Raw genomic sequence first — 25,161 nt, 5'->3', positions numbered from 1 at the left:
GCGTGTAAAACACGGGCTATAGCTACATGTTTGAATGGGTTAAAAGCAGTGAATTTCCAAAGCTGCTGATTTTTTGAAGTTTTCATTTGGGATTTAAATAATAATAATAATAAATGTAACATTCCTGCAGTCAATATTATAACAATTTTAAATCCTACCTTCAAATGTCGGTTTTGAAAAAATTTTGCTTAGTAATTACAGCCTAATCGACAGGGGAAATAGCGCCTGTTGCCTATTCAATGCTGCTATTTATGACTGCATTGAAGGCGGATTTCAACAAAACAGATCTGACTTTAAAACAAGTCCGATCTGTTGTGTAAGAAACGGCCTTGGATTGTCGAAGTCACAGCCGTTTCTCGACAATCCATGGCCGTTTTCGCTAACACACCCACTTTTCACCACTCTCTGTCAAGCTGGGAGAAAATGGGCCAGAATTCCAACTGTCGGAATTTTCCGACAGTCAGAATCCAAGATTGAATATCCCCCCTAAGTGTACAACTCATCAATTATAATGTTGCAGTCTGATAAATACTTTTGGTACTTATGTATTATCTGGGCTCCCATGTTAAATGCACCCCATTTTTTCATACCCCTACTATCCAACTACGCATGGAGTTGATTCTATATAGTGTGGCGTGCGCAGCGAGCCACTGTGCCCGAAGCGTGGCGAGCGGACGTGGTCTCATAAGAAAAACGGGAGCCCAGATATTACATAAGTACCATACTTTTACCTATAAACACTAACAAGTGCTATGTGTCAATGATGGATATTTAGCAGACAATGCTAAACTGTATCCCCTTTCAATTTAGTTTTCTACACATCACTACACCTCTCAAAAAAATGAGCAATGTCAGTGGTGGTACCAATACAATATTCTCTGAAAAATAAGTCTTACTTATATTATAGTACTGTATCCAGTCATATAATATTCTGCCGCATATCTCTGCTACTGCTGTGTTTGTACTGGAAAGCTAGACTGCTCATTGCTAGACATTTTATTGTACTTCCACACAGACTTTATCAAATCACCTGCATGAGCTAAGAGCATATGGTTGCAATTACTTTTGTGTAGCAATTGGTGGTTAAGCTACCTCTGTGGTTATGAATGGCACTTAATGCTTAAAATACACAGTATGAGAAATGCTACATTAGGAACATTTTGAATTCCCTCTTCTTATTTTTATTAATTCTAAATGGACATATTTCTGCACCAGTTCTTAACGCTGTTAATTTACGAGTGTTCCTGAAAGCATCTGGTTAATAAAGAACTTACTGATACAGCAATATAGTGGAATGAATGCCTCAACAGCTGCAGAACACTTACCATCATCCAAGTACAACTGATCCAATTCCTCAGGCTCACACTTGATGGTTACAGGAATAGGGGCCAAATTATGATTACTGTCCTCATGCAACTCTGGCAGTGACAGTGGTTGAGTGGTTGGAGATTCATTTCTCTGAACCTTCTGCTGTTGGTGCTGTGGTTGGCTCATTACTGATGAGTGAGTTGGACTGCAGGACAGCAAATAGGATGGCTCTTGGGTAATAGACGGAACTGGAGAAGAGGGACTGTTGGGATAGACTGTTTGTTGATAACCAAGGGGACAGCTACTGCTCTGATGGAGACTCACCTGCGGCTGCAGCATGATGTGGGATGACTGATCGGGTGAACTTGGGTGCACAACTATAGACCGTGGCACTTCCTGTATGGTGGGGACACCTCCAGTGGGCTGTTGAAGTCCTAGTTGAGTGTGACCAGGATTCGAGATGCATTTGTTGTATGCAGAAGTTGAAAGGTCATGAAGCTTGGGGCTTGAGTTTGGAGATGATGACATCACAGTGTTTCTTTGCTGACAGGACGTGAAGCCAGGTACAAGGCACGAACCAGGATCAGAGGGCATCAAAATCTGTTGGCCGTAGTATGATTTGGACAGTTGAGTTAATCCTTGGTTCATTGGGCCACATATTTGAGCTGACTCATAGTCATCAGTGGGCTCTGTTTTTATAATTGGAACTGTTAGGAGAGAAAAAAATTAAACAAACATGAGCTGCGTTTTGGTAAGATCAAGTTGGCTTGTGGCTAGGATACCCCTTGCAAAACAAACAACGTCTTGAATAAGACTCTGTGTGTCTTTTGCCTCGTTCTCCCACCCAATAAAAAAAAAAAAAGTATGAGTCATCAGCATAAGTCACAGCTGGTTCTAATATTCAAAAGAACTATTTTCTTTGGAATCTACTGCAGCACTAATGTGCTATAAAAATCTATTTGCAAATAGCCATGTTGCTGAAGAAGCTTTGGACCCAAGGGCTCCATGGATTTGTATTAATCAAAGCAAAAGAGGAAAAAAAAATCACTTGGATGTATTTTTGTGTTTTCTGCTGCTACTGATCGACCACTTGATAAATGTCTGTGTGTTTGGTAAAATCGTTGTCAGACTAAACAGATTCAAATTAATCAAGGAAGAAATATACACAATAAATGCAGTTGTGGTTATGATGTCACCAGGAACTACGGAGATTATGTTAGTGTCTTGCACTGCTGTGTTTATTCAGCTACTGAGAGCTATGGCATACGTTCCAAAGCTTTTTTAGTCCACAAAGTCATATTATAAGATTATGCGCTAATTTAACCAACAGTCTCAACATTTCAGCAATTCATGCAAATGTCTACTCCCATGATGCTTTGCAAAAGGCTAACGCGTCTCAAGAGATACAGTTAGAAAACAAACCATTGGTTGCATAATTTTAAATGATCAGAGACTGGGATAGGCAAAACTGACCTGAAATATCTCTGATTCTGTTAAATATGCTCATAGAACGACACACCTGTGGTTAATTATTGTAGCTTTACACCAGCTATACAAAGACAAAATGATGTCTACTAACCAAAACTGTAGTAATAAAACTGTGTTCATCATAAATATAATAAAATATATCAGGGATGGGTAGACATTGAGGGGGAAATTTACTAAGATGGGAGTTCTGTTGCACGTGGGATGTTGCTATGGGCAACCAATCAGAATCTACTTCTTATTTATTTAGCAACTTCTAAAAGATAATATATAGACTCTGAAATAGAACTCCCATCTTGGTGAAGTTCCCTGAGAAGTGAAATATTATTATTCTTACAAACGTAAAAATAGGGCAATACCATAAAATGCCTCAAAATAACTTTATTAGTTTACTGATTTAAATATGTTCAGCATTATATATATACATATATATATCAGTCCAAATCCCAACAGGGAACAAACAGGGGGACGTTTCAGGGGACAAACCCCGTCCTCAGCCCAATCCTACGGCTGAGGATGGGGTTTGTCCCCTGAAACGTCCCCAAATACAATTTGTCGGTTTTTCACTATATCCGTCTCCTGAGTGCCGTTTGTTCCCTGTTGGGATTTGGACTGCTATACTTTCACTTTCTACTGCCACCGGGGGCAAGTTGTCTATGATTGATTTTAGAGTGCCGGCAGATTTGGAACTGTATATATATATATATATATATATATATATATATATATATATATATATATATATATATATACATATATTATTAATGCTTACTATACACAGACATCTTATATCTGCTTTCCCATTTTCAATTACTCCTCAGCAGTACAATATTAAGCAGACATATTGGAGCTGATTCTGAGTTGGACACAGATGTGGCTGTGGATGTGTTTTTATCACAAAGTCTTTCTTTGGTGTACATCGGAATGCACAGGGACTGAGATGGCCACTGTCGGCATTCATAGATGCTGAAATACTACTTGGTGCAGTTTTAGATGCACTATCAGTTTTACTTGCAGCAGCCCTATGGTTACACTTTTCTACATTTTCTCTCTCCTCTCCGTAAGAAGCCCAGAGAGCATGCACTGCTAGAGGCTTCAGGGGGCAGAGCCAGGCTTACACCTTATTAGGCCTAGCCCCCAACCAGAGAAAACGTCTGTGATTCGCATGTCTTCAAGATAGGGGCGGCGCTAAATAGATGTTGTTTGCACCTCTTAGCCCAACCCCTCCATGTTGCAACACAAATGTGGTGACTTTTACCTTACCCTGCCTAATTCACCAGGAACTGGGTGGGATAAGTGAGTTTGCCTATTCTTCCGTAGGTGCAAAATAGTTTGATAAATGGAATACAAAAATTTAGCAATTGTGAGTATGCTGCAGTGATCCGCCTGCTCTGTCAGATGGAACATCACAGCCAGCCCTATTTATCTAAATGGAAAACATATATACAGATGGAGCCGTGCTCATCTGTAGCACCGGCGTGTCGAAGCAACCCGTCTCGGCACACTGTGAATGGGGCTCGCAAGCATGTCACTTGCATATGTGTGCCTTGCACCGAGAGCCGTTCAGAAGAGCGCGGCTCCATATGTATTATCAATAAATAAAATAAAATGGATATATATGCACATAATATTTTTTTTCCACGTCTTTGGCAAGTTGTCCAGAAAAGTTCCAAACAGGAATAGCCTACAATAAAATGTACATGTCTCCTTAGACAGCATACTTTAATTACCACTTCCTGTCCAAGAATAACCTAAAGTGACAATAACAAAACAATAACCACAAACCGTTTGCAACTTATACAAAATAAAAATAGTAAATCATGAAAAAAAAAAAAAAATACAAATGTAATAATGACATTTATAAAAGAGATTGATATTGAAACCATAGAAAAGTGTCAGATTAGAGCTTTTCTCTATTGAGTGTGAGGAATGTGTCTTAGGGAGGATGTCAGTAGTAGTTACATTTATGCCTTCAGTGTTTCTACAGCTCTGTAATTACCAGTCTGAAATATATGTTACAGGAAGGTCAGACTAATGTGAAATGTCAGAGTTGTGAGGTAGTGTTGACTGAGTCTGTACTCAGCTTTCCTCGTTAAAGAAAGACATTTCTCTAGTGACCTCCTTATGTCACACATTAACATGTCTGTGTTGTTAGTCAATCACTTGAATGTAAATGTAGACCTTTCATTGTACATTACTCACAACTTACAACGCTGAGTTTATAATAAAGTAACGAGTTAGTAAAGAGCCAGCTTCCAATGACCTAACAATCCAAGATAGATCAAACACATAGTCAGATCTATGCCAAGTGAATATCTACAGTAAATAAGCTGATCAAGCGTCAAGAACATTACAAATAAATATAGGTTGTGACATGTGATGAGGATGGGCTAGAGAATGAAGCATGAGGCCAATTGAAACATCATTGATCAAGGGAGAGCAGGGAAGAAGGATTATGGTAAGTTAGTCAATGGGGATCACATGGCTACAAGGTCTGCTGTATTATTTATGATCTAGGTATATGATCGGAATGCGGTCAAAATCCCGGTGGTCAAAATACAGACGCCGGAATCCCGACCGCCGCAATGCCGGCACTTTGTCCCTCTATGGGTGTCCACGAGACCCATAGAGGGAGAATAAGATAGTGTGCCAAACGGAGTAAGGCACCGGATCCACAGCCCTACCCCCCTTGTCAGCATTGCGTCGGTCGGGATTCCGGCGTCCGTATTTCGACCGTCGGGATTCCGACCAATGGGATTTCATACGGATCCCATATGATCTAATGATCTCTCGTTGGTGTAGTTCTTTTAAGGTTCTCTGACATTTTAATTGCATTTAAATTGTGCCATATCACAAGGGGACGTGAGAGTGTGTAAGAGAAGTATAGGTTTTTATGTTGGTAATGAGCTAGAAATGGCGATATGTCACCCTATAAGAGGGAGCAATATTTGGATAGGACTATTAACTTGCGCCTCCCAAATCGGTTGCTTTTACACAGTCAAGGGGTGTAAGTCCTAAGGGTGTGGGTGTGTACTTGCTGCCATGAAGGCAAAGAGCGTAAATCTTCTTAAAGGGGAAGTAAGCAAGTGTTCAAGAAAGGCCCTGATATGCATCAAAGGAAAGGAAATTCCTCTTGAAAAATGGGGGAAGGGCAATGCATCAAGGTAGTTAGGGTAATGAGGATGGAAGAAGTACCATAAGAAGAAGCAGAAAAGTCCCTGTGATGAAAGACAAACACTCTACAAAAGGGGAACAGTGTTTGCAATATTGTGGCTGTAGCAACACACAACTAGATGAATAATTAGGTGTTATGGGGTGCATGTTATTTGCACTGATACCGCTACTCCCCCATGTAAGACAGCATTGATTACCACCAAATGCCACCCCCTTCAATATCGGTGCTGCTATCAAGGCAATGTATGAACGGTCAGTGGCACTGACTTTTCCGATAACTGCAGCTATCAATTTTGACAGCTGCAACTGTTATTGCCCAGCAATGTCCCTGACTGCCAGCTCCAACGGCTGTGGGCTGTGTATACAAAAAAGCTATATTTTTTTTTTACTTTAAAAGCCACGGGCGTCACTGGGAAAAGATGACTGGCGCAGGTGCAAGAGACTCTGCTAGCCCAGATCACAAGTCAGAAGAGTGGGCTTTGCAGAGCAGTTCAGGGTTTCATACATGTTATTTGAACATAATTCACGCTATCCTGTCGCTCATAAATAAGCAATTCCAAATCCATCAAACTATTTTTTCCAGTCTGTGCAATGTGATTAAGGGCCTTATTCTAGTTCACTCTTTCTGACAAAATCCTTCTTAGATGGACAAAACCATGTGCACTGCAGGTGTGGCAGATGTTACTTGTGCAGAGAGAATTAGATTTGGGTGGGGTTTTACTTCAAAGTGATATCTATATTGCAGTGTAAAAATAAAGCAGTCAGTATTTACCCTGCACAGAAACAAAATAACTCACCCAAATCTAATTCTCTCTGCACATGTTACATCTGCCCCCCTGCAGTGCACATGGTTTTGTCCATCTAAGAAGGATTTTGTCAGAAAGAGTAAACTAGAATAAGGCCCTAAATCTGACACCACAGACCCTCCCTGAAACTTCCTGAACATGCCTGCGTTTTTTGACACTCCCAGAAAAAGGCCCGTTACCATCCCCCAAACACCGGCTTCCTGTCAGTCAAATAGCAAGGGGATCGCAATTAGATCCTTTAACTATGTTTGTCACTATTTTGGCTGGCTCATGCACGCTACAATCCTTACGCATGAGCAGTCATACTGTATACTGATTTGGCTAATGCTATAATGGTATAGAAAACAGCACATCCAATAAAAATACAGTAGGTAGTGCCTACAAGATGCAGACAGTGCAGTGTTCACAATAAAATAACATTTAATGAACTGAAAAACACAAGGTCAAATTGCATTTGGAATTTATTGCAAAGTAGTCACATTATTAATGTATATTGTGCTGAGTGAGAAGAAAGATCAGAGTGAATATATAGTTGCAAACAAAAAAACCCCACATTGCGGAGAGTTATCAATACTTATAAAACCTCGCAATATACATGGTTACTAATGTTATATAGAAATATCTTGCAACAACAAGTACTTAAGCATAGACACACCCATACGCGGCACTAGACACAAACTTTAAGCACAGTGGGGCAGATGTATTAAGCTTTAACAAGAGATAAATGCAAGGGTGATAAGGAGAGATAAACGTCCAGCCAATCAGCTCCTTACTGACTTTTTTCAAACACAGCCTGTAACATGGCAGTTAGCAGGTGATTGGCTGGACGTTTATCTCTCTTTATCACCCTTGCATTTATCTCTTGTTAAGGCTTAATACATCTGCCCCAGTGTGACATGCCCCCGTGACGGCGCATCCTACTGTAATCTCCCTCATTCTAGTTTTCAAATATAGGCAAGTATGCTACTGTACTTAGAGGTATGCATACTTAGGGGTATTTAACATGTAGCTACAGTAATTCGTAGTCAGTATTCAGTATACAGAATTATATACCACAGCAAGAACAAATAGACTCAAATCACCCTCTTGCACAGCTGCTCTTCTGTCTCATCACCTGGTCACCGCTCTCTAAAATGTACAATGCAAATGAGAATAACGGTGGAAACAGAGGTGAGCGCTATCTAATCATATAAAAAAGAAAAAACTACTTCCCAGCGCTATTGTTATGGGTGAGAAGTCCTATCAGCACATGTTATGTGTGCTGATACAGCTTCTTCCCATGTATGAATGTGCCGTAAATGACATGGGTGCTATGCTAAAAGATAGCACGTCAATATGCAGGGCAATGTATGAATGGTCAGCAGCACAGACTGTTCCGACACCTGCAGCTGTCCATTTAAGAAGCTGCAGGTGTTGTCCCTGGCTGCGGTGGGAGAGTAGTAAGATCACACATATGCGCACTGGAGCTGGCATGAAGCTGATGCACTGTGCGCTCTAGCGGATCATCAGAGGGAGGCGTTTTCACTCCCCGCTCCTGCAGAAAAGATGGTTATACAGTGCATCTATACTTATTGTTGTTGTAGCTTCCTGATTTGCCTAGGGCCATTTTACTGTACATTTCCCCCAAAGAGGTTCCTGATGACTGATTATGTCCTGGACCAAATGTACTTTCCATAAGATATGGGTTTATTTAAGTTATACCTACAGACCAGGAGTTCCTGAACATATTTTTCCACAAAAGCATTTACACAGGAATTTACACACATAGTGCGCAGGGACTACAATAAAATAGAATACATACATAGCACTTTCACCTGAAATAGGGGGTCATTCAGACCGATCGCATGGCTCCGAATTCCGCATGGGGAGCAAATATCGATACACTATGCAAGCTGGCCATATGCATGTTGATTGCCAGTGTTTGTGGGTAGTATCCAACCATTTTCTTGTAGTGTCAGGGAAAACACAGGATTGCTCAGGCGTTTAAGGAAAAGTCGTGTGACGTCAACTCCGGCTAGGGATGCCAATCCCGGGGCATTTTTTCAATCCCGGGATTCGGGATTGAAAAATGCTCAATCCTGGGATTCCCGGGATCCCGGGATTGGCATCCCTATCTCTATCTAACACAAGTGTAAAAATTGAACGGCAGTGTTCAGGCTCCGAGATAAAGCCAAGTGTAGAAGTTAGACTGTGGCATAGATATTTTAAAGTTTACTGGAAAAGGAACAAACGATTACTAGAACCAAGGTGGATGCAGGTTTGAAGCTTTTGATTACTTGATTAACATTAAGTACAGATGTCCACATGCATAATAAAAAACGCCCTGGCCGCCCACTATTTACTTACATTTGCGAAGGTTGCTGAGTGGGCGGCCGGGCTGATTGGGTTGCCGGGAGCCAGGTATGCGTGCGGGAGGGCTGCTGGCTGGGTTGCCGGCTGGGTGGCCGTGAAGAATGGCTGGGTGTGATGGCGGGGCGGACCGGCAGGCGGTCGTGATGGCTGGGCGGGTCGGAGGAAGGCTGAGCGGCTGTGCCCTGCGCAGCGTGACCTCTGACCTCGTCACGCTGCGCAGGCCGCACGCCGGGTATGGGAGAAGCCGGGCAGCGTCTGAGCAAGTGCTCAGATGCTGCCCGGAATTAGACTGCAGTCTAATCCCGAAATCCCGGGATTGGAAACTCCAATCCCGGGATTGAAATCCCGGCGTTTTAGGGGCCAAATCCCGGGATCCTGCCGATCCCAATCCCGGAATTGGCCACCCTAACTCCGGCCCTGCTTCTTTCACAGCCGCCGAATAAGTCCTGGGCTACACACAGACTGCACACAGTGGAAAAATTATTTGATGTTGAGTCTAGCAAATGGATTTGCAGCCAATTACCGATCAAGCTACATTTCACAAGCCTTGCCAAGCAATTTGCAGGCTTGCACGGGGAGAGATTTGACTCAGACTGGGCAGCGGTTATCTAAACGCAAGGTGATTGCAGGGACCTGCTAAACTGCGGCAAACAGGTCTGAATAACCCCCATAGATACAGTGAAGCCTCCCTGATAGACTCAGGCTGCCTTCCTTATAGAGGCTTATGGGGGCATCGGTAAGCATTGCAAAATGGATTTCTCCAACTTTTTGTAAAACTTAGAGAAGCTGATAGAAGCTCCGTCTGTGGGGAAAACACAGGAGCGTTTCCCAGTTTCATAAATAGACCCCATAGGGAGGTTGTAAGGGAGTGAAGAATATTTTACTATCATTATTATGCAGAATAAAAAATAAACTGCTAATTCTTTTAGAAAGTAAATATAGTGACAAACTTGTTCCAAAAATCTATGCCATGAATCCTGTTAAAATGTGTAGGTAATAATAACCAGTACTGGAAGGCAATACCATGACTGGAGCAAGCAACCGTGCAATGCAATGAAAAGTCCTATTGTCGTAACTGTACAATATCGTTTGTGTATTCACAAATTAGCAGAACTGCATTATAATCCATCAGAGCATAACCACAGCCACTCACAGTAACATAGTTAGCTAAGTATACAGTCAATCACAGTTAGACTCATTTGAACGATGACATTGAGCAAAAAGTTGTTTGGTCTGCAACCCAAAGGAACAAATATATCAGTATTCAGAATTCTAGTATATACATATACAGTATATATATGTCCAAGTAAAGATCTTTGGTTGGACAAACCTATGAAATATGTTTTTAACTAGGTCTATTCATCATGACTAATTGGCCTGCTACGCATGTGGAAATGCTACTTTCAGCATATTTTAAGTAAGGAACTCATTCAATATTCAGGGCCTGATGGAGACACCAAAGCCCACTCTTTCTTATGGGAATTAGGACCGGGGTAGCATAGGGGTATCGGATCCCTATACTACTGCTTGGTTCCTTCCATTGGCTGTCAGTTTCTTTGCGTGCATGCATAAAACTAAGTTCACCAACACTGTATAGTCACCAACACTGTAGATTCAGCCTCGGCAATTGTAATTTAAGGGATCTTGGAGACAGCTGATTTTCATATCAAGGATCATTTCATCATTTCAAAGATAGATGCAATGTTGAATTTCTCCAAAATATCAGTATCAGTCACTGGTACTCAGTTGTTTAATGAATTATCATGTAACCACTCGGCCCCCAATAACTTAGAGGCCCTGTATTTTAAACAGCTGTAACAAGAGTTATAGTTGAACGTTGCCTTAACTCATACCTCCCAACTGTCCCGCTAAACGCGGGAACGTCCCAGTTTTTGGGGACGTTCCCGTGTCCCTCCCGTGGCCGGCAGTGTCCCGCTGCAGGGGGGGGGGGGGGGGGGCGGCAGTGGGGAGTCCCCCCCAATCTGACGGAATAGGTGCTGTGTTCAGCGGCGTATTCAGTGGCGCAGTGAATATGGGGTGCGGCCTAATCTGCATAAGCGGCACCCTCATTTCCATACATCACACCCCCTTTCTGGGCGATCGCGCAATGAAAAAGTTGGGAATTGTGTTAACTGTTATCTGCTATCTGCTATACTGTTGCTTCTTTCACAGGAAACATGCAACTGTATCCTGTCACACACTAGATATAACCCCTTATTAGAAAAAGGGTTGTTGTGCTAACTACTGCACTGTGAATGTTTGTTATAGTTGCTACACTAAAATAAAGAAGTTGGAAAACAAACATACTGTACAGTATCACGTGTCCATATCAGAGTTTTGTGTTTTCAAAAAGGATGATGGAACACAATGTGGTGGTGTGACATCCTCACATTCTGCAGGTGAGTGTGGTACAAAAACCTCCTGTCAGGACAATAGTTCTTGTAGTCCGGATGGCATTTGTAATGTAATCTACGAAAATGGAACATAGAAGAGTACTTGCCATCTGCGCAAGTCTTAGGCTTCCACAATCTGCTACAGCAACATGCTGGAAGTGGTCATCGCCCCTCCCCCGAAAAATGATTTGACATGCCTGCGTTTTGACAAACACACCCACAAAACACTATAGGGGTAATTCAGACCTGCTCTCTATGCGGCACTATTCTGAGCCTAGTAAGCAGGTTAACGCTGCCCTGGCAAATGCATGCCCCAGAATCCCCTCACTATGCTGTGAGCAGATGTGTACGTGGTCTTGTGCGAATTGGGGTGGGTGCTAACATCATGTGACGTCAGTTGGCCCACCTGAGCAGGCAAGGGAATGCCTGGCCAGCATTTCTCGTGGGCACGCCCATGAAATGCAGCGAGTGCTCAGCGATTGAAGATATCGCCGAAGGCGCTCGCTGCGGGGGTCTGCACATGCGTAATGGCGCCTATGCGCATTTGAAGACCCCCACCATTGGCAGAGGGGTCTAAAATGCTGGCTGCATTGAAGCAGAATGTGTACACACAATAATTAGCAAATTGCAGCTGCACATTCCCAATGCAAACACTGTGAATGCACTGTTGTTCCATAATCGACCGGATTGCATTTTCACAACATTTCAGGAATGCTGAGAGGTGTTTCTCAGTGAGACAGTGAAAGTCAGAAGCAATTTCACAATGAAGTTTACAATGGGCAATCTGAAAAACCAAAATTACCAGATGGAGCGCTGGAAATCGCCTGGCTTACGCTGGCGGAGAGGCACTGCATCTGTCGGGGATGCGCACAGGGGGGGGGGAGCGGTGGGGAGGCAGCTGAGGGCAACGTCAGAATAGGGTGCACAAGCATCTCATGTGCGCAACCCCTTCTGGTGGATGGTGAGCGGCGGTGGATGGCGACAGAATTGCCAGGAGCAGCTCTGATGAGAGCTGCTCCATCTGTACGTTTAAAGTGAAGAGGTTACTAAGCAAGGCAGATACATGCACATATACTCAAGTGGCAAGATATCTTTTACTCTACTTCTAAAGAAACAAGAAGAACCACGTAAGGAGCCTCAAGATCATATGAAAGAGCAAATGCTATTTAAATATTCCAGAGCAGCCAGGTCCCTGATTAAGACAGATTACAATATATAGTGAGAGCTATTTCATACCGCTAGGGGATACAGCCTAACTGAAGGGAAGCAAAATATAAGAGACCATCTCATCAAGTTCTCACTTTCTACTCAGGCAGGTTACTGCTCTGTTCAATGAAATACATGTGAGCGTACATGTCTATTAGCCATTTGTGTCCTATTTATAAGTAGCTTACTTACAGTACATAAAACAATATAGATTACCTGACCTAACCACATCTACATCCTGCTATAGGATTTCAGAATTTTATTTAATTATAAATCAGAATGGAGACATCATCATATCAGGTGTCTCACTTTCTGCCAGTTTTGATTAATAATGTGTGCTTAAAGCAGACCACATATTGATTTAAAATCAAGTGAACTCTAAGATCCCCAGTTACCTGAACGTTTCTCTGGAAGTGAATTACATGAAACATGTTAGGATAAACAGAGGCGATACAATCCATCACAGACGTCTGACATTAATATATAAAATATTAGTTCCATTTATTAAAATAACATGTATTATATGGGGTCTAATTAATGAACTTCAAATTCCTAGCTTATATACTACCCCAACTGCAATTACAGATTTATATGCTAAAGACCATCATGCTCTCTGTTAAATACCTTAATTACTACCATATTTCTCTACACAGAAGAATGGTACAAATTATTCTTTAGGCCTTATTAGGTTTCATTAAAATGTTTCATGTACCTGTTGATTAATTCCTCATGTAAACGTGAAGCCTTTCCTTACTTACAGAACTGATTCATATACTTGCAGATACTGTTCACTTAGGGTCATGCCCCATTGTTTCAGGTTAAATGATAAAACTCCACCTAAAAAAATAAAACATGTTTTGAGTGGAGTTCAATGAAACAAATGAAAAGGTCTATTTTACTTACCTTCCACGCTCCATTCGCCGCTCCATTCGCCGCCATTAACTGTCCACCACCACTCTCTTCTCTTTCTAACCAGCCTGCTTGAAACAAGAAGAGCAGAGAATGATACCGCTTCTCTAATTGGACATGACCTGCTCAGATGAATCCAGTTCCACCTTATCATATTTTCTTGACATGGTTGGACAGCAAGAATGATCTTCATGTTTGTTCTTTCCTTTCCACACTTGCCAGTAGCCAATTTTCCCCATCTGTTTCCCATTTTATTTCTGGTCCTGAGTCAAGTGTTGACAATGGCCTGGGAGATTTATTGAAGTGTTTTCTCTGTGTCTCCTGGTACTTTTCGATCTCCTTATGTACATATTGCAAAGGGACTCCTCTTGGCAGTAACTTCTCTCCTTCTGCCTATGAGCAATTGAGCAGGTGAAAACTTCCCTTCAGTTGGTGTGTTTATGAAGTTCAGAAATCCTAGCTGCTGATTTGGCCAATTTATTTTTTTAATAAGAATGTTCTTGACAATGTTTTCATATTTCTTTGCCAAGCCAAGACACTGAAAGAAGAATGGAATAAAGGTTGCCTCTTTTATTCCCCAGTTGACTGTAAAGTCATGGAGCCTTTGAGATACATACTGGGAATCATTGTCTCCATTCAACTTATCATATTTACCATATTTTACTAATATTGCTTTGAAAAATATTGACATTTTTTGTGCTTGATATTAGTTTTTGTAATTTTGTTTTTAATGTGAAGGAGTCTGGAAACTAACACTGTTTATTCTGCGATATTCCAAGGCCTTGGTGCTTCTTAGAGGTAATCCTTTAAATTGTTATTGCTTTATAATACGCAATAAATTTCTTAATGTCCTGAATATATGTGGCCAAAACACAGCATTGCACGTGTCTCCAGTTCAATAGTGATACCAGGTGGCCATGCTGTATTTTTGTCAATATTTCACTGTGTAGACAATCATCAACTCCAATGTTGTCACTCATACGTAAACCGATGTGCCTGCAACAATACGTTCTGCAGGTGCAAATAGTCATTCATTCTAAAAAAAAAATTGCAGGTATCAATGATAAGTAATTATGAATATACATAGAATTTAGATTTTCTCTTCTTGTCTTTGCAGGCCATCCCACAGAGGCTTAACTCTGGGAGGCAATGGAGTTATCTGCCTCCGGGCTCCTGCTCCCAAGGAAGCACCTCTCCTCCCCGTGAATATAAATCAGTTAATTGAAAGCCATTGATATCGCTTCTGTGGTTGACTACCCTCCTAACATAATTTGTGCAAGTCTCACACCCTGTGTTAGAACCCTTGACCTGTCTTACTGGAGACAGACACCTTACTGATTGAGCTATTTGGGGGGCACCAATATTTATTTTGCCTCCGGGCAACTGGGATGAACTTATGCCACTGCCCCACACCATGTCATTTGTCACTGGTATGCTATTTTGCCAAGGACCTTTTTTTCCAGATAAAATAGTTCTGGTACTTCTTCTTTGAACTACCACTGGGAAATCTGTGCTTGGTTTGTAATTCACTCATGAGTCATACGACCTTAGAAAGTGTGGATGAGCCACCATCAGGATATTTGGAATGTGTGTTCCAGTGGTCTGTTAAAACCACTGTTCTGCGAGAATAAAAGTAATGATGGAGTGTTTCATACTGTAATCATCATGTCTTAATCTTTATTTTGTCATAATCCTGGCTTGCTTTCTTGACTGAGCAGTGGGCCCAATCCTATCTGCGATGCATCCATTTGATTCACTAAACTGTAGGTCTTTCAGTCTCAAAAAGTTCCTGAATTTTTTAATCTCAGGTACTTGAGTAAAAGGCTTTGCTTATTCCTTAAAGAAAATAGCAAAACATTGCAACGTGTTTAGCAATCTGTATGTTTTCCTAATTTGATGATTTTGGCTTCTCATTGGCTACTTTTATTTTAATTTTTTGGAAATGGTTTTGGACCCCTGCTGCTTATTTTTTTCAACAATATGACACACTCTGGGGTGTAGACAGAATTTTGTGGGACCCATAGCAACTTTTTAAAGGGTCCCCTTACCCAATAATTCCAGAGAGCCAGCAACTGGCTCTGTGAGGATCAGTGAGGATCATTCTGCTGGTGTATATAACCTTCACTGCTGATTTTTCTGGGCCTGTTATCTGCCTGTGTCTAGACTACAGATATGATACCAGCCATAATTCCTGGGTTTTAGTGGAACCTAAAAAAGGAACTTCATGTACTGAAGTGCCCCATATGTCATTACTATCAATTGTTAATTGATCTTTTATGGCCTGTAGTGGAACATAAATTCCATAGTACACTTTAAGATTACCTTCTACTGACTATAGACCTTGCCCCTGATGAAGTCCTAACGGATGAAACGCGTTGGGTTTTCTTCATTCGCTGTTATTCCAATTATGGAAGAATTATACTAAAGTGTTATTCCATTGTGAACCATTCTGTGGATAATCATCTTGACACCAGGTTTTAAGTGTTTAATAAGAAAAATAAACATTGTGTTTCTTTTAATTTTTTTTTCTTTTACTGTTATATGAGCAGAGTAAAGGTTACATTTTTTATGTAATAAATTGTTGTTTACTAGCGCACTTCTATATCTTTCACTTTATTCCTTACCTCTTCCTCCACTAACAGAGAGGATAGTAGTGCAGCTTTTTTACCCCTGTCCCCTTAGCGTCTCCTTGTGTTTTCAACCTTTATTGTTATCACTTTCTGCCACCGTGCAGACTTCAAAAAGCTTATAAGTGCCCCCTCTTCGAAATAAATATATATATATATATATATATAATATATATATAGACTTTGTGGGGGGATGGACGAAGCACTCCAGACTTTGTTCAGTGTCCAAAAACGAATTTATTTGAATCACAGCAATGTTTCAATGCTATTGCATTATCATCAGGAGCCTGATGATAATGCAATAGCATTGAAACGTTGCTGTGATTCAAATAAATTCGTTTTTGGACACTGAACAAAGTCTGGAGTGCTTCGTCCATCCCCCCACAAAGTCTATATGATTATTGGGACCAGGGCACCCGACCAGTACCAGCACTAGGAGGTAGTGCCCGGCATCACAACAAAGTATATATATATATATATATATATATAAATATATATATATATATATATATAATTCTAATAAATATTCTATTTTCAAACATGTAGTTCTGAGCAATTATAGTTCTCTCGAATGATCTGACTGTGGCCCAGATGTATCAAGCTTTAAAAAGTGATACAATGAAGAGAGATAAACCACCAGCCAATCAGCTCCTACCTGTAATTTTTCAGCCTGTAACATGGCAGTTAGGAGCTGATTGACTGGCTGTTTATCACTCTCCATTTCATCACTTTTTGAAGCTTGATACATCTGGCCCTTAGTATCTTTAAAAAAACAGGTTGAACTCTATAAGTTTTTAAGAAGAGTGGTATGATAGGTCGAAAACCATAATGTTAACACATAAAAAATATGACATAGTCATATTGTTGACAATGACGATGTCAACATACATCATGTAGACATTGTTATAGATTGTAAGCTTGCAGCAGGGCTCTCCTACCTCCAAATCTGTCTGTTGTTACCCAGTTTGTTTTATCACTGTCTACTATTGTAAAGCGCAACGCAATCTGCTGCACTATATAAGAAACTGTAAATAAATAAATAAATAAATTGTTGGAATGTCGAAATATCATCCCTGGTGGCCCTGCTGCAATTTACCTGCTCACAATGGGCTAGATTCTCTAAGCTTCAACAGTGATAAAATGGAGAGTGATAAACAGCCAGCTCCTACCTGCCATGTCACAGAATGTGTTTGAAAAATGTCAGACAGGAGCTGATTGGCTGGCTATTTATCACTCATTTTCTGGGTACATCCATACCTCTAATCCTTTCTAATCCTTTCTCTAATGCCTACCTCTAACCCCCTCCTCCCACCATAAAGCCTACCCCTAACCTCCACTATCTTAGCCATTTATCTGAAAAGAACCCTGTATCTACAACCAGTGGAGTAATGGGTTTACTATTTGTTGTTAACAAGATTTCAAGATATTATTTGGTGTGTATTAAGAGACTTAAGGTGCCCATACACTTACTACAATTTCGGTCCGATACGCAGTCCCGTGCGCATTAGTCCAAATCTGGAGATCAGAAGTGGTGCACCTAAGATTTATCGGGTCTGGCAAGATCCATCAGCACATGCTGGTAGTGATCTACATTCTATAAATCTAATACAACGGCCATGTTTTACAGTTCTCTCAGTTGTAAAATGCATTAAATGGGATAAACTTTAGTCACAGCAAACTGTTCAGCTGGGGCAGCCAACAAATGAGGGTGTGGGCCTGAAATGTCAAAGTATAAAGAACCTATTCAGACAGCTTCCCCCGACTCAGGAATCCAGGCTGAGTGTTTTGGGTTAACGTAAAAGTTATAGAAGGGAAAAAAACATATGAAAGTTACTTGAGGCAAACAAATGGGTGCAGGTGTTGCCTCTTTATGGAGACCAGCTTAAAATATTAATAGGTTTTAAGCAGGTAAGCTCTGTATGGGGTTATTGCTGTTGGTGGAGCATATCAAGCATCATGGGATTAAAACTTGCAGTACTCTAAAATAAAAGTCTGCCCATTAAATAATGCTTATAAGAGTAGGTGCAAAAGGTTTTCAAGCAGTTGGAGGTTTGTGTGCAACTTTAGCTGTGAGAAATGGACATGTGCAAGCCATCCTCTCAGCGCTAAGTGTATAAATAATGTTTGTTAGCATGAATATATAACTATTTTAAAAACTTAGGACAGTATGGATGTGACTTGTCCATGCTACACAGTGCCCAACACAAGATCCTATAGGCAGCCTCCTCATACCGTATTTTATATAGAAAACTCATGCCTTATGCACACAGTCAATCTGAAGTAGAAATTGCTTGTGTTATGTGAAAGAGTAATTAGAGCATCAGTTACTGTATGCTGTATTCTTCCTTCCTTTGCTTCTCGAAGAGTCATATAACACATGTAGTCTCAACATGGCGATTAATCTTTTTTTATCTAGCATGACTGAGAAGCTGGTTGGTCAATGACCACAATTCACAACATATGGACAGTCACTGCAGTGCTGCAGAGCAATGACTGCAGTGCAGATTATTCTACCATGTGTAAACTGAAATTGACACTGATCTAGTCAAAATAACCAGATACATATGGAATGAGCAACATGTGGAATAATTTGAGTAATTCGCTGTTAATAATTTTTCCCAATTTAAACATGCCAACCAACACTACTGCATCTCCAACCTATACCTTAATGAGGCCAGACACAGGGGGCAAGTTCAGTCACAAACACACTGCTGTTGAGTTAAATGGTATAACGGAATGTCGTCAACTTTAAAACAACATTCTTCAGTGGTCACTCAGGCGTTAGCGCTTATAGCAAAAGTTGCACTACCAACCTACTTGGGAATATTAATTACATCCTGAATGTATCCAGAGGATGGTACCGCAACAGATATCAGAGATATCTGCTGCAATCCACTATTTTCTATAGCAAAAGTAGACAAAATAGGTTACTATGGGGTCTGCTTAAATTATGAATTTACCAAACTTCTGAATTTGCCCCAGTACTTAATGACATCTTCAGATTGCTTTAGCTGTTGCAGCCTATGGGTTACAGATTGCAGTAATTACCAGGAGAGGGATCCATATGATGCCTCCCCCCTGCACTCTTTGGTTGCATACATGCAGTCATCAGACCACACCATCATAGAAGTGATTGCACAAAGCAGGAATCAGAAGCGGAACTACCATTGGCGCAGGAGATGCAGTGCACCAGGTCCCCTGAGGTCAAAGGGGTCCACTGTTGACCCTTTAACCCTCTCCCTGTCACTCACTGTTTTTCCCTATCACACTCTGGCTCCCTCTGCCTCTCCTTGTCACACTGTGTCTCTCCCTGTCACCCACTGCCATGTTGCATCATGGGTTGGGGTGGAGTAGGGGGGGCAAAATTATATTTTTGCACCTGGGCTCACACCCACAAGTTCTGACACAGGCAGGAATGGGCTCTGATCACTGTGTGTATATTAAGTTATATTCCTGCAATACATAATTTATTTACCCTGCAATAAGACATTATAATTATCGGGTTGAACATCTAATAAATAATAAATAGGCCCCTGCAGCATATTTTAAATACAGTATGGCTTAATATGTATAATGCATACTTCCAAAATAGTCAGGTTTATGGCTCAATCCTGAGTTTCAGTGGCAGACAAACGGACAGACATCAGCTCTCACAGCACAAATACCCTTAAAAGTTTGAGAAAAGAGAAAATGGGTCTGATATATAGTTCTTGAAATTACTCCATAAAATAATATTTCACTTAAAGATTGGCATCACTCACCAGAAGCACAAGATGTATGTCTATCAGGGGATAAGTAAAATGCAAATTCTCAGTTTAGCTTCCTAAGTTCCAAAACAAACAACCAAAAAATTCAAGATCCCTTTCTCAGGTTCTAATGGCTGTAACGGTGTGACAGAATATAGATCATAGTCTAACATTGCAACATCATTGTGCACTCAGTGTATTCAGATAATGGGACAGATGTATCAATCGTCATAAAGTGGTAAGTGGAGAGTGATAAACAACCAGCCAATGAGCTTCTACCAGTCATTTTCAAACCCAGCCTGCACCATATCATTTAGGAGCTGATTGGCTGGCTGTTTATCACTCTCCATTTTATCGCTTTTTGAAGCTTCATACATCTGGCCAATGCCACTGCTTTTATCTGAACCCTTTGATGGATCATATTATTATTATTATTATTATTATTATTATTATTATTTTTTACTAAGTTCTGGTGTTGTATAACATTATCTATACTCCACTTCTTTTAGTCCTTGCTTATGAACACCATTATGTTATCCATTGATGTCTGGTGCATGAGGACAAGCGATAAGTGAAATATTCTTCTTTGATGGATTAATTCCAAGAGATTTTTTTTTTCTTTTTTTAACAGACTATCTTTTTTTCTTTTAAGAAGATATACTGTATTGTGCATTGCATGGAAAATGCAGATGCCTTTATTAATTTTTTTCGGCTTCTAGAATAGCAGATTTTTTTTTTTTCTGCTATCATTTAAACATTGTTATGGGAAGAGTCCTATCACTATTTTAGACATGCAAAAGCAGGCAAGAGGTACAATGGCTAATGAATCCCCATTCTGTGAGTTCGATCCACGATCATTAATGATTGGCGATACATCAGCAGTTTGGTGAAAAGAGTATGTTAAAAAAGATGTGAAACAGAAAAGTGTGGTTATACTAGTTCCAGGCAGCGTTAATACATACAAACGATGACTTCAAAAGAACTTCCTGATTACGGTAAAAATACAAATAGCATCGACAGTATGAAGGTTGACATACATTAGCATGCGAGGGGATGCGGTACACTGATATGGTGTCCATGCCGACTTACGTCGACATAGAAGAGGAAAAAACTTGAAAAAATCATGTTGACCTAACTACCGACCTTTCCATTGTCGACCTAATGCTTGTGTCGACCTTCTGACCTCTCGACCTCAGGCCTCTCCACGTATGTCATGTGTCGACCTAAGCCATGTTGACCTTTAGTGGTTGACCTAATGTACGTTGACCTTCATACTGTCAACCTAGAGATCATATCCCATAACCAAGTAACCGTCCCATCCCAATCTGATCACATTCTTGATAAAAAATTCTATAATGTCATGGTTCTGCAGGGCAGTAAAGAGTCCATTTCTGTTATATAGACATTTTGCAAGTACTTTTGGGAGAAAAAGTACAATTTTACAAGCTACAAACTGGTTCCAGTACTGCAGGAACATGAAGCAAGAGTGTGGCAAGAATTAAGAATTAGGAATTTGACACTTTCAGCTTCAGTAGATCGAGAACAACTACTACACCTACTAGCAAATGTTGCCTAAAATCATTAATACATTCTCATACATTCTCATAAACATCCATAAACATGACATGGATGTGCACCTAATCTGGTATTTAGACAAGCCTGCCTATGGAGAGACAAGACATTTTAAGATATCCACAGAGCTATATAAATATAATTTGCAAATAGACAAGAGAAGATGCAAACATAGGATGATGATGATGATGACCATTGCCAGCATTAGCAAACTGCTTGTGATTGGTTGTTTGTAGAGGCACTGCTGATGCTGGCTGGTGCCATCTTTGTTGGCCTGGGCATATATTATACTTTTATGTGTTGGAATAAAGTTTTTTTTTTTCTGTACGTTATGGACACGTCTGTGGGCTTGCGGCACACTGCACCCTGCTCGCATTTTCATGAGAATGCCCATGAAATGCTGGATGTCCCCATGTCCCAGCGGCACCTCTGCCCCCGCCCCGCTCCTTTCCCACTGCTAACGGCCTGGCAACAGTGTAAATCACCAAGTCCGACTGCACTCAGGGTTTTCATGCGCACAAATGCGCATGTGCAAACCCTGACCATCGGGGCAGGGGCCCATTTTGGTTCACTGCGAGTGAAACAGAATCGGTCCCTATATGCAGTTCACATTTTTCAATCTTTTATCTGTTAACATTAATTAAAATAATGAGGAGTAAACATAATAAAGCTAATTAAAATGAAAAAAGGTGATGCTGCCCATATCAACATATCAGATTCTGTCTACCATTTCTCTATTGCATCCTCGAAAATGGTAGGCAGAATCTGATTGGTGGCTATGGCTAATATCACCTCTTTTAATTTTTAAAAGCTTTAGTAAGTTTAACCCTCAGTATTTTAAATGTTTGTCTTTATTTATTTTTTTCTAGGATGCAATAGAGAAATTATACATGGCATATGATTGGTTTCTTTGGGCAAAATCATCTCTTTGATTTTTAGTAAATTTACCCTGAATGTCAAATGAAGAAACAAATGAAAGAGAAGAAGACAATGTCAACATAAAACTCTGGATGCATAAAGTTTTGGTATAAAGCACTCAGTACCCTGAAATGTACACATTAAATCAGTGTTCCTTGAATGATACTCACCTAGTTGTTAGATCACAAAGTCTACTAATTATTTGTTTTTCAATATTTATTTACATTTATTTTGTGGTCATTGGAGGTAAGGATGTATTTGAAAATAACTTGTGGGCGACGTTTAATAGCCTCATTTACCCTACTGGCGTATGAGTTATCCTGAAAAGACTGAGTGCAGGTGTGGTTAGAGCCCCTACATGTCCACTGATTGTCTTTTTGGTTGAAAGAGCACTTGTTTTAATCTGTTACTGAACAAGAGATAAATTTAGGTTTCAGGAAGGAAGCTGAGTGGGCGAGTGACGACAAAGATCTGTATTTGGTACCGCTCACCATTTTCGAAAAAGTGCATTTCACTTTTTCAATACAAACATTCAAGGACAACACCACACCTTACATTTCTGCTGTGTTTGTTTTTGAAATTGCAAAACAAAAAAACATTGTAGGCGGCATATTAGGGCTGGGTTTCTTCATTCTGATCATTTCACATAAAGTCAGCAAAATGGATTCAGATGAATTGAGTTTGTTTTCCCAACCCATCTCAAACTATAATGCCTAACAAACGATATATTTTGAAAATAAATCCACACGTCTTTTCTTATATTCCACTTCTCGGTCTCCTTTATATATATTTATGCAAATCTATACTTTTTCCAATTCTCACAAAGATATTATGCATAGAACAGTGGATCCTAATCTCGTCCTTAAGTACACTCAACAGTTGACGTTTTCCAGGTCATCTGTGTTTTTGTTTTAAATATGACAGTTGGTGATACACAGCGCACCGGCTAAGGGACTTGTAAAACCTGAACTGTTAGGTATACTTGAGGCTGAGGTCTGGGAACCACTGAAATAGATTAGAGAAACTATGTACACTACCCATGGAAGTCTTCAAGGTGGTCAGCCAGACCCTTCATCAATACCCATCCCCATAATGATTCTCTAAGGAGCGCTAATGCCACAGGACACAGATGGTATGCAGAGGCGTAAGTTCATCCCAATCGCTTGGAGGCAAGTTTGAATTTGTTGACCCATCCCTTTAAAAAAATGGTGAGTCAACGGCTGGTGGATCTGGTTCAGACTCACAAGAATCAGCGTCCCATCTCACAGTCCAGCGGCAGCAGGAGCCGACCTGTCCCCTATTCCAAGTGTGAGCAGGGCTAGTGGGATAGAGACAATTAAGGTGAAAAGTGAATTGAAAAGCTTAATTGGAAGAGATGTTGTCACATTTGGATGCAACTGTGAACCACACAAGTGCTGCTGTAAATGCAGGTGTCCCTTCAAGGCTCGAAGCCGGGAGGAAGGGGACTCCATTGCCTCTGGGAGTTATGCCCCTGACAGTGTGTGCAAACCACATAATGTAGCACACATGCTAATATCCACTGGTCAAAAAAAGGGAAAAGTCACAACCAGAAGGAAAATAATTCAGGTCTGTCAAAAAGTCGGGATATGACATCCCTCCCAGTATTTACTGGTTTGTGGTATCTCAATGCTCCCTTGTATTTTCCCAACCCAAGCAAATAAGAGTGTATCAACCAGGAGCTAGGTCATTCTTACTAGACTGGTGTCTATGGCTAATTTAGACTATTATACATCTTTCCTTGAAGATGGTGCTTGGTGTTCTATAGATATTCCGAACTTCACTAGTTACATCATTACTCAATCTACAAATAAGTAATAGATCTATAAGAAAGAGTAGAAACTGTACAGACTACCAAGATGTCATTAATAATTACCTAAGCTAGACTATCACCCTAACATTGGCAAAAATAATATTCAAGCAGATAAAAAGTGGTTAGTTAAAAGGCAGGAAATGCTTCTAGCGGACCTTCCCACACTGTATGACACAGAAATAGCTTTACAAATATATACTTCCCTGCCAAACATTTATGTGCATTACTCATTGGCTGAACGTCATTTACAAAAACATAATCACCTTGATTCAAGCCATAAAATACCTCTAGACCACTGTATTAAATATATATATATGCACGCGTGTGTGTGTGTGTGTGTGTGTGTGTGTATATATTATATATATATATTATGGTGGGTTACTCCCATCTGTTTTTATTAAAGTAAATGGAACGTGCCAAAACACACAAGTTCTTTTTAGTGTCTGCCTCTTTCTTCAGTGCTGTAGCAATGAAAATAATAGGCTCTGGTCGTAATATGTGGTGTAAATCTATTGATCATAGCTGTGTAATAACTGGCCAATAAATCTACACACTTTCCCTTTATCATCACGCCTAAACTGGATTCCCTAGATCACTTGAGGTGACCACATCTCCAATTAGGTTCTGTAATTTCAGCTGTCATGAAAAATGTCTTTAACACAGTCTTCTCTGTCTAGAGCAGCAGTACTCGAAATAATAAGAAGACTTACTAGTTGACTATAATTTGGCCCTATTATTTAAAGCTTAAGATTTCTTACATATACAGCTTGCTAAGTAAGCACATGGTAACTATTTGCTGGAGCATTTTTAAGGTATTTTGTGTTTTTTTTTTAA

General features: G+C 40.4%; 1 protein-coding gene across 10 annotated transcripts in view; it reads right to left on the bottom strand.

Annotated features, from left to right (window-relative positions):
- The window catches only part of NFATC1 (nuclear factor of activated T cells 1), a 182,039-nt gene that overhangs the window by 52,976 nt on the left and 103,902 nt on the right, over positions 1-25,161 (bottom strand). For 8 of the 10 annotated variants that reach the window (XM_083187778.1, XM_083187776.1, XM_083187779.1 and 5 more), the window contains one exon: positions 1,326-2,015. The exons of 1 other annotated variant lie outside the window; for it this stretch is intronic. In XM_083187778.1, the coding sequence (XP_083043904.1) occupies positions 1,326-2,015 (690 nt within the window). The remainder of the gene's footprint in view (positions 1-1,325; positions 2,016-25,161) is intronic. One more of the 10 variants, XM_083187783.1, reaches the window with a different exon arrangement.

This window comes from Crinia signifera, chromosome 5 (genome assembly GCF_055691185.1).
Source record: "Crinia signifera chromosome 5, ASM5569118v1, whole genome shotgun sequence".
Classification (NCBI taxonomy): Eukaryota; Metazoa; Chordata; class Amphibia; order Anura; family Myobatrachidae; genus Crinia; species Crinia signifera.
Note: the sequence above shows the minus strand (reverse complement) of the source record. Positions and strands in the feature narration are given on the sequence as shown.